At 37.3% G+C, this 16,053-nt stretch overlaps 2 protein-coding genes across 6 annotated transcripts; one reads left to right on the top strand and one right to left on the bottom strand.

Moving 5' to 3' along the window:
* Positions 1-1,871: 1,871 nt before the first annotated feature.
* Positions 1,872-5,316, top strand: LOC147863237 (pentatricopeptide repeat-containing protein At3g09040, mitochondrial-like). The gene has a single exon (XM_087321526.1). It carries the CDS (start codon positions 2,704-2,706, stop codon positions 4,921-4,923), a length of 2,220 nt encoding a protein of 739 aa, XP_087177652.1. The 5' UTR covers positions 1,872-2,703; the 3' UTR covers positions 4,924-5,316.
* Positions 5,317-7,008: 1,692 nt separating this feature from the next.
* Positions 7,009-15,776, bottom strand: LOC147863238 (uncharacterized). Of its 5 annotated transcripts, none has more exons than XM_087321228.1 (9): positions 15,458-15,776; positions 14,487-14,534; positions 13,875-14,362; positions 13,708-13,780; positions 13,521-13,601; positions 13,353-13,416; positions 11,815-11,902; positions 7,382-7,466; positions 7,009-7,300 (listed from the first exon to the last, which is right to left on the bottom strand). In XM_087321228.1, the coding sequence occupies exons 2-9, from the start codon at positions 14,487-14,489 to the stop codon at positions 7,265-7,267; spliced, it is 918 nt and encodes a 305-aa protein (XP_087177354.1). In that variant the 5' UTR covers positions 14,490-14,534; positions 15,458-15,776; the 3' UTR covers positions 7,009-7,264. The 5 variants fall into 5 exon arrangements, with proteins under 5 accessions (XP_087177354.1, XP_087177353.1, XP_087177352.1 ...); XM_087321227.1 differs by having other exon boundaries at positions 14,487-14,537; XM_087321226.1 differs by having other exon boundaries at positions 14,487-14,735.
* Between the last annotated feature and the right edge of the window lie 277 nt (positions 15,777-16,053).

The following is a 16,053-nucleotide window of genomic DNA, read 5'->3' on the forward strand; positions in this document are numbered from 1 at the left end:
ATCTAATGTAGTGTGAGTATTAAAAGTTGATAAATGTGATGTTATGAATATTTAAGATACCAAAGTATAATGTCGCAACTCACACATTTAGCAAGTTGGTAGAGATATTGTGTTGGTCTTCAATAAGAAATTCATTAGTATCAAACTAGGGAGGTTTGTGATTAAGTATATATCAATGAAAACCTATAAATTCAAACTCGCTAAAAAGAGGTAACTCTATAATGCCCAAAGTATATTCCTTATAGAACATGCTATATAAGCTTAAGGAATCAATGGCAATGCTAGTAGACATAGTCAAATTTAGCTAGTTGGTAGAGATATATTGCGTTGGTCTTCAATAAGAAATTCCTTAGTATCAAACTAGGAATGCTTGTGACTAGCAGATATCAATGAAAACCTACAAATTCAAATTCACTAAAAAGAGCTAACTCTATAATGCCCAAAGTATATTCCTTATAGAACATGCTATATAAACTAAAGGAATCAACCAAAGTGTAGTGTGACTATGTACTATAGCATGTTCTCCACGATAGAGAACACACGATGTTTACGTGGAAAACCCTAAATAGGGAAAAAACCACGGGAGCCCACAGACTCCAAACTATCACTATATGAGAAAGGTACAATCAGAGACTCGGAGGCAACGACCTCGAGCTTTGTATCTTCGCCAAGCGGCGGTTACAACAGAGTATCGCTCTGTGTGTCTCTCTCTCTTTCCGTCTCTATCTAACAATATACAACAACAACTATACATTGTGGTTGCCCTAAGTCATATTTACACTCATATGTCCTTAGGGCTATTTACAAATATAGCCTCAACGGGCTTACTCTAACATATTTACAAATATGTCATTGGATCCGGTTTGCACCGGATTCATTCGATCCGGTTTCTGGGTCTCATTCGGAACCCTTTCGGATCCAGTTCCTTCATCTAGTTCGTCCGGATCCCATCCGGAGGGACCGAAATCCCAACAATTATAGCCCATCCTCTCCATGTGTAGAAGATAAGCCAATTCTCTCACTATGCCCAATTCAATGCCTTGATCATATAAACTACATACTGTTTGGCATGTTCTCATACACAATGATACATTGATCGCCTTCTCCAAAAATAATAAAAAGTTCAAAGTTTATTTATATAAAATTAAGTGCCCAATACTAAATAACATCACATAGTAATTTCAATCACACAACAACATTACATTGACTCATGTCCCAACCATCTAAACGATAGTCAATTACCACATGCTCTACTGTTTTCCTAGGTTTCACACATGGGACTACTTATTGCTTGTTAGCGTTCACGTCAATATACGTTCGTGATGCTGGAACTACATTCAATAGGTCGAGAATCGCACAAAAGGAGGAGCTACCACTTCTTCCAAAGTAGCCCGCAAAATAGAAAATGAAAGGAAAAAAAGATAAACTCGACCCTACTTTTCTTGGGGATAACGATTTCGTGTGCACATCAATATGGAGTTCAGAATGATGGAATGGGCTTGTTCACATGGAACAAGTGTTAAGGGGGTCTCTGTCTCTCCAGACTCCCACTATATATATACATACACATACATACATACATACATGATACACATACATACATACATACATACATAAATACATACATACATACATACATACATAATTCACATACATACATACATAATTCACATACATACATACATACATACATACATACATACATACATACATACATACATACATCATGATACACATACATACATACATACATACATACATACATACATACATAAGGAACCCGAATCAAATGAGAAACCCAACCAATAATACTACATACTTTGAAAGTTGCTCAAAAACAAAACACCCACCAACACCGAAACCTTCAACAGGGCTCTCTTCTCTGTGTCTTCTGTACATCACCAGAGAAATACCTCCTTCCACTCAGAGGAAAACAGATGGCTCTTCAGTCGTAGATATTCATAGAGGTAGGTGTCTCCTTTGTAACTGGTTGTGGTTGATGGATTCTATCGGAATCCTGGCTTTGATGGCAGGTCAGTGTTCCCAAAAATGTCGGAAATGCTTCAAAGTTTTGAGCTTTTCCGGGATGGCATATTTCAGAAACAGAACTAAACATCAACGGAATATATAAACTTGGGGTGTTTTTCACTTAATTTCCGATGGTTTCATGCTTCCAACGGAAACCGCGGAAACCTGGCAGGTTAGTAAAGAATAAATTTCCAAAGGGACAGGGTTGTCAATGCATCATGTGTAGCATAGGAATAAACACAGACCTTGATCATTGCGGTATCACATTTCAGATAAGCAGCCCTGTGCATTGTCTTATTATAGGTCTCGATACTTACATATGTATTTCATCACACAGTTGATCAATCCATGGGAAATTAAGTTTAATTTCTTGACTCTTGCCTATGTTCAGAAGAGATAAACATGTATCAATGATGATACGTGTATTTCCTTGCACAATCGATCAATTGATGTCTTTACTTCTGTGTTTATTTGCGTTATTGAACTGTAGATTTCTATACAAACATGTTTCTTTGGACTATTGACCATAGATGTCTCTACATATGTTTTCTACTCCTCAATTCGGTAGATACATGCCATTAAAGAGATATCTATCATGGTTTGCCTCAATGATGTATGAGATATACGAATGTGGATGCCTATACTTATGTGTTTTGTTGCACACTTGAATGATATATGGCTAGTGAACTGAAAATGGCCCATATAGAGCCAAAAGAAAGACATGGATATCACAAGGAAGATTTTGCTTTTGTGAGCTTACTCAAAGATTGTGCCAAGAAGAAGGACATTTATGAGGGAACTAAACTACATGCTGATATTCTTAAAAAAGGTTTACTTAAAAGGTGTCCTCATCTAACCGGTGCCTTGATCACTCTGTATTCCAAATGTGGAGCACTTATAGAAGCTGAACATGTGTTGGATGAGTTTCCAATTCGAAATGTGGTAACTTGGAATATATTAATTTCAGGTTATGTCCAACATGGCCATGGTCACGAAGCAATGACCTGTTTTGAGCGCATGCAAAATGAAGGGCAATTACCAGATGTGCTTACTTACATCTGCATTGTGAAGGCTTGTGGAAGCATGAAATCTATAGAAAAGGGTCAACGAATTCATGATGAGATTGTGATTAGAGGCTTGTTAAAGAAGGAGATTGTGCTAGGAACTGCTTTGGTGGATATGTATGCGAAATGCGGTGTACTTGCAAAAGCACGACAAGTGCACAAAGAGCTTCTTGCTCATGATGTGATCTCATGGAATGCATTAATTACAGGGTATGCCCAACAAGGTCAAAGTCATGAAGCATTGGAGTGTTTTGAACAGATGCAGAGCGAGGGTTTCTCTCCAAATGCTGTCACCTTCATTTGTGTCTTAAAAGCATGTGGTGGCACACAAGAATTAGACAAAGGAAAAACAATTCATGATGAGATTGTGATTAGGGGAATGCTAGTAGACAATATTATGCTTGGTACTGCTTTGGTAGATATGTATGCCAAATGTGGCGAACTTGCCAAAGCACGACAAGTTTTGGAGGAACTTCCTATGCGAAATGTGATTTCTTGGTCTGCACTGATTGCAGGATATGCTGAACAGGGGCAATATGAGGAGGTATTGAGCTGTTTTGAGCATATGCAAAGTGAGGGCATATCTCCAAATGCTGTCACTTTCATTTGCATGTTGAAGGTCTGTAGTAAAACAGAAAATATAGACAAGGGAAAACAAATTCATTGTGACATTGTGTGTAGGGGTTTCCTGGAGAAGGATCTTGCCCTTGGCAATGCTTTAGTGGATATGTATGTACAGCAGGGGCATGGTCATGACGCGCTGAAATGTTTCAAACTAATGCAAAGTGAAGGAATCTCTCCAGACGCGGTCACTTTCACTTGCATCATGAAGGCATGTGGGAATATAGGAGCTATAGAGAAGGGAAAATATTTTCACCACGAGGTTGTCTGTAAGGGATTTCTAGAGAAAGATGTTGTACTTGGCACCGCTTTGGTAGATATGTATGCTAAATGTGGTGAACTTGAGAAAGCACAAGAAGTACATGAAAACCTTCCTCTTCGAAATGTTGTCTCTTCAAATGCACTAATTTCAGGGTATGCACAATGGGGGCAAGGTGACAAAGCACTTAAGTGTTTTGAGTGGATGCAGAGTGAGGGGTTCTCTCCAGATGCAATCACCTTCATTTGCACCTTAAAAGCATGTGGTAGCACAGGAGCCATAGACAAAGGCAAACAAATTCATGACAATATTGTGAACTCGGGCTTGCTAGAAAAGGAAATTATGCTTGGCACTGCATTGGTGGATATGTATGCTAAATGCAATTTGCTTGCAAAAGCACAACAAGTGCTTGAAGAGCTTCCAGAACGTAATGTAGCTTCTTGGAATGCCTTAATTGGAGGTTATTCCCAAGAAAGACTAGGCCAAGAAGCATTATATTGTTTTAAACGGATGCAAAGTGAAGGACTTTCCCCGAATGCAATAACATTTTTATCAGTTCTGAGTGCATGTAGCCATTCTGGGTTATTGGATGAGGCCCAAATGTTGTTTGGGAACATGACGAGAAAGTATGATATGATTCCAGAATTAGAACACCACACTTGCATGGTAGCTGTTCTTGGATGTGCAGGGCATTTTGACAAGGCAATGTCAGCTATTGAAGTGATGCCACATAGTGGTTCTCCTGCAGTTTGGCTTTCATTGTTAGGTGCTTGTAGAAAATGGGGGAACCTGAAGCTTGGGATATTGGCTTTTGATCAGTCATTGCAGCTAGATCATACTTGTGCTACGGCTTATATTCTCATGGCTAATATTTTTGCAGCTGCTGGCATGCAAGAAGATGCAGAGAATGTTGAAACCATGAGGATGAAATATGCTCCTTCAAATGATTAAGAGAACAAAAACAGTGTGGTTTGAGATATGCTTGGCTTCACTATATACAAAAAACCAAAACGGAGAAAGCTTGGGGAAGGTGGTTCAGCTGTTGCCTTAAAAGCCATGGATCCGGAGAAAAGGTCCTGAGATGCACCCTTACCTACTCCTGGCCTGGTTGTTACAGTGTCTTCTAGAATTCTGCCAGTGTTAAGACAGAAAAACTGACAAATATTTTCCATTGAGAGGTTAAAGGAGAATGAACTATCCTTTCTGTTAAGAAAGAGAAGTAAACTGAAGAAGCTTTTTCTATTATAAGAGCATGGACATGAAAATAATGCCCGGTGTCATAACCCATGAGATGATGGAATGGTGGATGGTCCACTGCGAGAAAAAGGCACAAAGTCAAGAACACAGATTGATGATTGTGTGAAGCTTAGGGTGAGTAAAAGCTTCCATGGATATGCTTGTTTTTGGTACAAGTTAAATTCCTATTTACTTTTCCTTTGCTACCTAAGTGTATGCTAGGTATTTGTTGCGAGAGACAACACTACATCCATGTGATTAAAAATCTTTGAATTGCCAATGTAATTGGATTATTTCTTTGGCATCGATCATTTAAAAGTGATTTATTCATTGACTTATTGATATTATTGTGATCTTCAAATGCAATGATCTAATAGAACCTAGCAATGGGCCCGGTTCCAGCTCAAACCAAACTGAACCATTAAACTGTGGCTTAACAGTTTATTGGTTCGAAGATAAATAAACAGTTTGGTTTGGTTTCAAATATTACAATTCAGTTTGGTTTGGTTTTAATTTTCATGGTTAAACAGTTTAGGGGTTTATTGGCTTATCGGATTCGGTTTATGTGGTTTGGTTTTAAACGTTTAACAGTTTAAAGGTTAAAGAATACTCCTAAAATTTCCCTAACTTTCAACTTTTAATTTTAAACCCTAGTTTTGACTTATTAAATTTTATATACATTATATGCAAGGTCTCCTTTTCATTTTTGATGATCAAATTTAAAGGCCAAGAAACTGAATCGGGCCCATTGCTAATAGAACCAACAAAGAAATTCATACTGCAAAGAATCCTTGGATGTAATTATGAACTTGGACTACAAATCACCATTTATAAGACCATCCCACAATCTAACCCTGCAAGTTAGTCTAAGTAGAATAAATTATAATGAAATTCTTTCATGTATCTGAATCCTTCAAGGGTTGTTATTTCAAAAAGCTTGCTTTGGTAAAGAGACTACACTAACTCTCGATCATTTTCAGAGAAAATCATAAATACACACAATCCAAAGAGTCAATGGTGTACATACAAAGTTGTATCTGAAATTACCAAAACATGATTGAAAACGAGTGCTGTATAAGAAAAAGAGTGCTGTATAAGCATTTCACATTATTAAAATACATAATAGTCTAATAATGTGCCTCACTCCATCGATGTACATAGTTCTATACATTGATATTTTAAATAACTAAATATGACATTTCTACAACATTGACATTATGGTCAATGAACATTTGAAAGCCACTCTACATCTGCCATACATAAAACCAAAAGCATACAAGGATCGCTCTAACTCATTTTACTATATATAAAACCAACAACCATTCCGCATCATCTATAAAACATTAAACCTAGTGTGTATGCACGTACATTCGTATGTATTAACCAATTTGTTCCTTGAAAAGCCAATAATGAACAGAACTATATTACCACTAAAGTCCTGCAGAAAGGATACTTCTTGTCTACTGTTAGAAGCATTGGATCAACGTGTTTCTTATGGATGGGCTACTATTTGATATTCTCTGTAAGTGATACTTCCTACTATTTAATGAATGAGTTCGATCTTTATGCATTTCATTATAACAAAATACTGTTTTCAGTCTCTCTGTAGGTGATCATTCCTGCATGAAGCTAAAAGCATTGGATCAATGTGTCAACTCTTATGGATCAATTACAATAACATACTCTTTAAGCCTCTCTGAAAGTACAAAACATATGTTGACCACTCAAAATGAATAAATGAATTCAAATCTGTTTGTTTTTTAAACTAACCTATTTCCTAAAAGAAAGTTTAAAATGATCCAAAGATAACTTGTTCTAGGCATATCAAATTATTAGTGACTAAACATTAAAACTTGTGATTTAGATACAAATATTGATTTGTGTCAATTTCTATAGCATCTTGAAATACATAATAAGCCTGAACAATTTGGCGGCTTTCAATGCTTATAAGGAATTTGACGGCTTTAAAGTAGCTTTTAATTATTTCAACTCTCGGAGATACATGAGATCTATGTAGGAAAAGTTATATTTAATTAGTATAAAACCATTCACCATTCTAATTATACCTTCTTGTGTGAGCAAATGCCCAGACCTGGAAACAAAGAGAGATTTAACAGAATTGTTCTATAAGCCCAAGAAAACTACATGAATGAAGCTAAAGAAGAAGCTTCACCTCCACATTAGCAATGGAAATTTCCGTTGATTTTGTGAGGCAGTAATTCCCAAACGTGTTACAAACCCCACTAGACCCATGCAAGCTGCTCCATATGACATCATTGAGGTTTAGTTGTTATTGATTTTCTTCTTATTCAAAAGTTACTGCACTCTAATTTGACTACATAAATGAAGTTTGGATTTTCAACTAGTTTATCGACACCAATCCTCTAGTAATGTACCTATGGAAACAGACATAAAACACATTATCCACTGGTTCTATCTACAAGATTGCCAGTTGAATATGCAGTGCTCCCAGATTATTCCTTTCAAGAGGAATGAAAATGTTAAAAAAGTGGGAGGCAATGTTCTTTGTATGCTTCATTAGCTCTAATTGGACGTACTAATATGTTGTGATCTCTCCCCGCAGATCTCTCGCGTGTACACCTTCTTTGGACGAGCTTTCCCACTCTAATATGAAAGATCTTACCCTCCCCAAAGATGATCCACAAGTTGAATGCAAGACATTGGATTAGCACACTGTATGCAAGAGATACACAAGCACCAACCAGATTATGTACACATTGCAAATATTCTTTTTCTACGAGTAGCAGGACGGTCCTTGTGACAAGTAATGAACCTCATTCTCTTAGGTGATCAGAGAGATTGTTGATACTCATGATTTTCTTCAATACTCATGATTCATGTGCTTTTAAAAAATGAATGTTTTAATTACATTCTTTAGTTATACTTTCATAGAAGATATTAATGAAGATAGGATGCTAAAAATAAACTAATGAACCTATTTGGTGAAGCTAACATTCATAAGGCTTAGGCCTACGAAAATCTTATCTGGTTGCTGCCCCTCACCATAGACAAGAAGAGATCGCCAGATTCAAACTTGTCTAGTTAGATTCTTTTATGCATTTGGTGCAGGGGAGTGAATTCATCCATTCTCCAAATTTTGTTACCTTGTAGCAGCTTCACTTGTTGCCAGAAGTTTGAATCTTTTCCCCATGCTTTCATATATTAGAGTGAAATATTTATTGGAACATGGATCTCGTAGATCAATGAGCCAAAGTGCCTTACGAATGAAGTCTTTTTGACAATTTCAAAATATCCGAATCTGTGAGGATTTAAGCTTATTTTTCACCTTCAGCTAGTCCAGTAGCAATCCTCTCCTTAATGTTTTTCTTTCTTCATAATTTATATACTGTCTTTCAATGAGATGTTGCTTTATTTCTTCATTGGTTTCAATGAGCTCCACTTTGGCTACAAGGATTTGCTGTTGAATTTCTTTAGAAAGAAAGATGAATTAACATATCTTAAAAGGCCAACCTGGCCTAGAAAAAAAGCTATATTAAATCAGCACAATATCATCAGCAATTTCACTCTGCCCTGAAACTCAATTCTGACTCTAGCATCAAGCCATATAGTTTAGCCAAGTAATAGCATGATTGTCCTATAGCTGCTTCCTTGGCATCATGGCCTCTCCACCCTTGAGGATTGGCACAAAGGTATGTTCTGTCCATCCAGTAGGGAAACTTGGCTCTATTAAAAATGTGTGCTAGCAATGGGACCAAGATGTCACAGGCATAGATAAAGTGCTCACCAACCAATCCATCATGATCTTGGGCCTTCCCTAATTGTAACCAATCAATGGTATTTCTTACATTTTGTGGAGTAAAAAAGGTGGATTCATGTGGGCGTGAGCTATGTGGGTGGGGAAGTGAAGGCTGCCGGGGATATCATATAGAACCTTAGCATATTTATCCCACAACTGAGGTGAGGTCACTTGTGTGATAGGTTGCCTCGCATTAAACATTTTCCATGCTCTTTTACTTTCTTGTCCTAGAAACAAACGATAGAAATGATCTTTAAATTTAGCTAAACACAATCTCTTCTTCTTCCTCACAAGGAGTTGGTAGGTTGCTCCTGCTTGTTTGTGTGTATAAATACCCCGAGTTACTTCACACTCCAAGAATCTTCTTGTGTCATGACATTCCTCATCATACCAACTATTTTGGATGACTCTACCAAGTTTGGGGGCATTGGCCGTGGGGTGAGGAAAGGCATTTATGGCAGCTTTATGTTATGACTTTTGACAATCCTTGTGTAACTTCATCTAGCGGTACAAAAGGATCCAAATTTAGCATGCCATTCATTATATACTCTAGAACTAAAACACATCAATTGTCTCTCAAGTATATTGGTACTTAGCCAGTCCGCTCTCCTTAGCATATACATTCATCCTTCACCTCAAATCATAGATATGCATGACCTGCTGCCAGGCCAATAGGTCTACCAGATATAGTGAACTCGCTTAGTTCAGGTATCAGATATGGAGACCACATTATGTAATCGACTCTGCTTGCACCTCATTTTGGGTTCCAACATGTCAAAGCATCTGATCCAGGCCATTGTGATAATCCATTATATATCACAAATCCATCTGCACTTCCCAAGGCTAGAAAGAGTTTGCCAGAATCAGTTACTCCACTCATATCTTGAGCTTGTCACTTACGAAATGAAGAGAAAAATTTACACATGAATGAGAGACTAAAATTTCTCAAGAAAGAGAGGTAAAAATGAAAGACTATTAATTGTAGAGCCTAACAAAGATTATGATGATTTATGTTAACTCATTAACATGAGTTGCAAAGAAAACAGTATTTCTCCTCTAGCTTCCTAAAACTTAATAGCTTGATATATGATCATGAAAAACCAACAATTGTTGCCCTCTGAAAATATTATTGGAACTGAAATTACTGCCCTCTGAAAATATCCATTGTGGGGTGATCCAATATTGAAAGAACAATTGGATGAGGAGAGTGCCGGGTTCCTTGTCCTGATGGATTTGATCTTATGAAAGATATGGACAGGGTGCAATTACCCTGAGTTGCGAGCCACTTTGACAGACGTTTTCCTGCACATCAACAGTGTCCCTGTAGTATCTGTGCAGAAGAAAGCTGTCAAAGTTCTATGACTCGTTGGATTCGTGAGTGCTGATCTCGCTCCAAGGGCCATCTCTCTCTGTCTCCTTGCTTCTAAAAGGGCACTAAGAATCTTTGATCATTGATTATTGTACTTCATCCTCTACGGAGAGTTCCAAATCCTTCTCAAAAGAGGCTATGATATACTTGTGTGATTTGACAATAGACTGGGTGATACCACCTTGTGTTCCTCAAACTCAAATTCTTGATTGCAAGGTGGCAAAATACAGTCCTCTAAAGCTATATGTGTAATCTCTACCTTTAGCTGATGAGATGATGGTCCCTGCCCTATCCATGTGCTTTAGTAAAGAAACCATATACTTGGCTTCATTAACAATCCCATTTGGCTACATATATAATAAGAGGAAATAATACTTGGCCATCGTGGTGCCTAGTTACATTTTTGGAATGATAGAAGTTCGTTCTATGCCCACTTTAATGTTATCTGTCCTTATCATTTTATTTATCTCCGACTTTGTCATCTCCAAAAATGGAACATCAAGGCTATACTCAAATGGTGGAAGTACGTTCATATTCAAGTCATATACTTGGAACAATATTCCATTTGTGCATTACCAACAATTGGTTTCACTGTACTCTGCTAGTGTATAGATGAAGCAAGAACTAACCATGAATAGAGATGCCTAGGCAATTCCCAGATTTGATATATGCAATCATGGCTTGAAAACGTACCCCAGGAACTCAGCTCTAACAAGTTCATAATAATGCTTTGCTTCTCATGGGCAATGGTTGTTTCTAGTGCCCTTTCTATTTTCAACAATCTTCCATACTGTGGAGACTTGGTCCCCAAATCTCTGCTTCATACAACATGGGTGTGCCCAATGTATTGAACTACCATAACTTGGTACAAGCTTTTTGAAAATGTACATAAGAACATTATCTTTCAAGTGTATCCAACACCAGATAGCCTCCCGCAGAGAGAGGGAATCAAGATCCCTCTTGATGGATTTCAGTTTTACAAGCACCTATATATATCAAAGGGCCGAAAATATAACTGTGACGCAAGGTTTCTGAATTTTAAAACAAATTGAGCTGCAGAAACAGCACTTCACTATTTTACATAAGAGAATTTGTTTTTGTCTCCCATGCTTGAAATGCATCACGTGGCTAATTACATATCAAGACTGTAAGTCAAGATTTTGCCCAATCATGAGATACAAACATTAGCCAAAGCTATGAATAAATTACTTAACTGCCCTCACGTTAACAGCAATTTATAAATTGATATTAAATGAAGAGAAACACTGAACAACCCTTAAATTATGTCCCTTATGCCTCCATTTGGAAATATGACATTCATGAATGCATTTTTCATGTTTACATTTTTACACGATCACAAGAGAAAGTTAGTTACAAACAAATGAAATAGCGCAAGATTATGCATTAATATGTAAATCAAATTTATTTGAACACTATCACAAAAATTAGACAAACTCACAGGTCCTCGGAAAGATGAAGTGCAAAACATCCACCACCCCCAAATGAAATAGAATCCTTCAAGCATAGAATGAAGTATCTATTTGCACCTGTATATGTTAATCACTAAATCCAACCATTTTGCAACTTCTCACTCACTCTCTCCTCTCTCTCTCTCAAAGACGAGACAACGCTTAAGAAGTAATCTCTTGTTTGGTCTTATAGGCCATTTTGGCCTCTTAATAGATGTTAATATTTCTTTCTTTCTCTCTACTTCCCATTGAGATCATGGTCATGGAAAGGGTTGTCAAATACATGCTTAAGGTTCAAAAAGGTTCCTCACATCAACTTCCTAGAATCATACGAAAAGCAAGCAAAAAATACAAAGCACATAGAAACAAAATTTTATGTTCCGGTTGGATACAGGAAAAATGGTTGGGAAGATTGGATGCAACACACTTTCTTCATGATGCATCACTAGATTCCACTATGTGAATGAGACCTTTTTGCAATGCCAATGTATCCTGACATGAGAAAAATGTGGAAGCTCATGCTTCACACATTATACTACATACATATGTTGCACCTAACTACAAAGCTATATTCTTTGCCAAACAGGGAAACTACACACATCAATAAATATTAGAGCTCATCTCATTGTCTACCCTCTGAACCGTTGGTTCATGCGACTTAGCTCACACTCAATACGATGTATCATGACACAGGAAAAAGGTGGAGGGTCGCCATTCACACATTATACTACATATGTTGCACCTAACTACAATACCATATTCTTTGCCAAACGAGGAAATTGCCCTCATCAATACATATTAGAGCTGATCTCATTGTCTACCATCTGAACCATTGCTTCCATGCAACTTAGCTCACACTCAGTACGATGTGAGATGGGGTGTTAGGGTAGTTGACTATGCACGCTTTGCCCTAAACAAGTGTATGAGTCTGAGTATCACACTTTCACACAATGGTCTGCTACATTCGACTATGCTTTCCATACATTTTCGACCAAACCCAATCCTTGCACAAATTTCTCTCAATCACCATTCTACACACTCAATTGTGACATTCATTAGTAAAGTTCTTGACCATCAAGAGTCGCTACTCACTTTTACATGTATTACGTGAAAATGTTAATATATCTCATCAAATTGGAGGTTTAACCTAGTGGTAGAAATATTTTCTGGATTCGCGTTGATGGGTAGTGTAGTGAATAATCAAATTCAACAATAGAAATATGAACAATGGATGTTCATCATGATATAGTTTCTTGGTATATTGCTCTACACATGTATAAAATTGATGTTCAGAAGAAATCAGGTAGTCTTCTTTTCTAGCTTAAAAAGAACTATAATATAATACACCGCCCATTCAGGAAAAAGTGTCAGGTTCCATCCCAATAGCTGCCATTCCCGACAGCATCTACTTAAACCTCAATAGAAGGAAATTTGCAATCGTGTCTACTTGCTTATCTATTCGTATCATCCAACCCATAAAACAAATCGGTTAAATTATGTAGGATAAAATGCTAATACGCACAAATACCTGTCGCTTTAAAAATTGCTGGATTTTGATGAACGTTTGTAAAGACAAACATGTCATTAGTTCCCTGCACCACAATGTGTTTGTTCATGAAGAAAATATACGAATTTTGAATCTTAAACATCAGGAATCTAAGCACTTTTGATGGCCAAGAGAAAGAGAGAAGCTTACTGAGTACTTTGGTTTAGCTGCAGGTTGCAGAGGTGCAGTAACAAAACCACCAAATGTGACCCCATGAAAATCCCCCACCACCTAATGCATTAAAAAAACCAAACCAGGTGTATATAAAGAATTGAGATGTTCGTTTAAATCATGAATTTATTCATGAGGACTCAATGCCAAGGAAAGACAAATATACCACTAAAAATGGTTCTGAAAGTGTTGAGCACTTTCGATAAAGAGTGCGCAATGAGATGCCATGCTTTTCTGTACTGCCCTTAACAAGGGCATCAGAAATCATGAATTGATAAGAAATACAGTTTAGTTGCATACTTGTATATATTTATAGAAAACTGGAAAAAATACCTATAAAGCATGATCCAATGCCGACCTTTAACAATATTTGGCAGCGCTGAATAAATATGTGTACGAAACATTTCTGAGAGGAGCAAAGATTTGTCAGACATCGGAGGAAGTGTCAAAGCAACAGTTGATGATGACTGTGTTTCTTGCATTAGATTTTTTAAAACAGTCCCCACACCATCACTAGAAAAATTCTGATCTGATCCCTGTAAAGATTCAACAGATTCCTGATACTGTTGTTTTAAGTTTCCATTTTGGCGTCCCCATGATGCTGATGTAGAAGCATCAGCAATTACATTAGATGGAAACTGTGTTTGAGGCGGTCGCTTGTCTGTAGATTGTGGGTCAGCCTTACATTTTGATGGATTTGTAGAGCTCGAAAGAACTGACAAAAGAAAACCTGTGACAGATGATGTGCCGAAATTCTTGGATTCACATTTTGTTTCTTCGTTTGAACCTGACAGATGCTCATTTGGACTCTGATGAACCTCCTGAAAACAACCAGAAAATGACATTTTTCCTCATGAACTAAATGCCTTTCTTTTTCCACATTATTGCTAATTATCTTCTGCACATGGATACGCACATTCACAAGTTTAGACAAGGAAAGCTTACCATGGACAGGTTTAAACCGGATATTTGATGATCTTGACTTTGAGAAACCTCCTGGACACAAACAGAAATAGCACAAAAGAAATGGAGATCTTGCCTTTTCCTTCATGACATTAACAAATGCGTTTCCTTCTTCCACATTATTTTTGGCTTTTCACTTGTATTTGTAGATTTATATGCTTCCAAGATTCTATATCCAAGCTGACCTCAGAAGGCAAGATGATAGATTACAAATGTTCGGAAGAAGAAAACCTGCATTTCCTATCATAACCCATTCTTTGGCTACAAATCACTTTTCCTTTTATACTCATATTTGATTTCTGAGTTTCCATATCCAAACTAAAGCCAAAATAGAAAGATGAAAAAGTCCACATGTTTCGCGCAAGAAAGTTGTCTAATTGCATTTGTATATTCACGTGCTTCCAAGTTTCCAGATCCAAAAGCAAGAGGCTTGACTTGGAAAATTTTCTTTAACCGTACTTTATTTAAACAAACACATGCTTCCATGTTTTCATATTCAGACTGCAATACAAAAAAACGATAAAAAAACAGAGGTTTTCGCTAAGAGATTTTTTTCCATTTTCAATGCTTCAAGTTACCATATTCCAAGTGAAGCGGAAAGGAAAGACGAAAAAATACACAGATTTGGAACATAAAGATATGTTTTATTGGTCTATTCATTATGTTTCCCGGTTTCCATATCCAAATTGACGTCATCAGAAAGATATGAAAATACACAAAAGAAAAGAAATGGACGATGTTTAATTTTCATATGTGCATTCGAATGTTTCCAAGTTTTCATAACCTACCTAAAGGCGAAAGGAAAGAGGGAAAAAATGCATATTTCCTTCATGACCATGTTCAGGTGCCTTCCAATTTTCCAAGTTCAGGTGCATTTTCGTTCATGACCATGATCAGGAGCCAAATGGAAGAAAGAAAGAAAAAAACTATTAAGGGAGATAGAAATGCTTTACATTGCAAGAAGATCCGGTATGGCTATGAAGGTGTTTAAAAGGAAGCTCTGGAGAAGAAGAAGGATCGGAAAGTTAACGCCTGGCGATCATTCCTTTCAATCACATGATCATCAAAGGATCCGGTAAGATCCTCAAACAATACACAGAGATCTGCAGACGGCTACAAATGTGCTGTTATACGGACATAAATATGGAAGCCTGCATTGATGTCACAGATGTATAAAGCTTTGCAGGCGACGAGACGACATGAAGGCCACGAATCAGAAAGTCGACGAGGTATGGAGGAGAGAGAAGGCATCACGAGGTCGCAGCTGGTTCTGCTGTTTCCAGAATCCATGGTTCCGGTACAGCGCACGTTTCCGTTTCGCCTTTCTTCGATTCTGCGCTGCTATTGCGTTTCGCGTTTCGCGTTTCGCGTTTCGCTTTTTGCGTTTTGTCTTTTTTCCCTGGTTTTTTGCGTTTTGCTTTTCCCCTGGCCTTCTACACTTGACCCAAAAGGCTTATTTTAGAATTGTCATCTCTATTTCTATTGTTTTGGAACATGTTAAGAATAGGGAACGCAAGGGTCTCTTTTAATGGTCACCGTTTTTCCCTTG

This window comes from Azolla caroliniana, unplaced genomic scaffold (genome assembly GCF_043228905.1).
Source record: "Azolla caroliniana isolate FFs.n. ecotype wild unplaced genomic scaffold, voAzoCaro1.0.p SCAF_6, whole genome shotgun sequence".
Lineage (NCBI taxonomy): Eukaryota > Viridiplantae > Streptophyta > Polypodiopsida > Salviniales > Salviniaceae > Azolla > Azolla caroliniana.

Coding starts and splice junctions, on each gene's coding strand:
- LOC147863238 (XM_087321225.1), bottom strand. Junction 14,363..14,486: donor CCGGTTTAAACCTGTCCATG/GTAAGCTTTCCT, acceptor GGTTGTTTTCAG/GAGGTTCATCAGAGTCCAAA. Junction 13,417..13,520: donor CAGCTAAACCAAAGTACTCA/GTAAGCTTCTCT, acceptor ATTGTGGTGCAG/GGAACTAATGACATGTTTGT.
- LOC147863237 (XM_087321526.1), top strand. CDS start 2,704: ATGGCTAGTGAACTGAAAATGGCCCATATAGAGCCAAAAGAAAGACAT.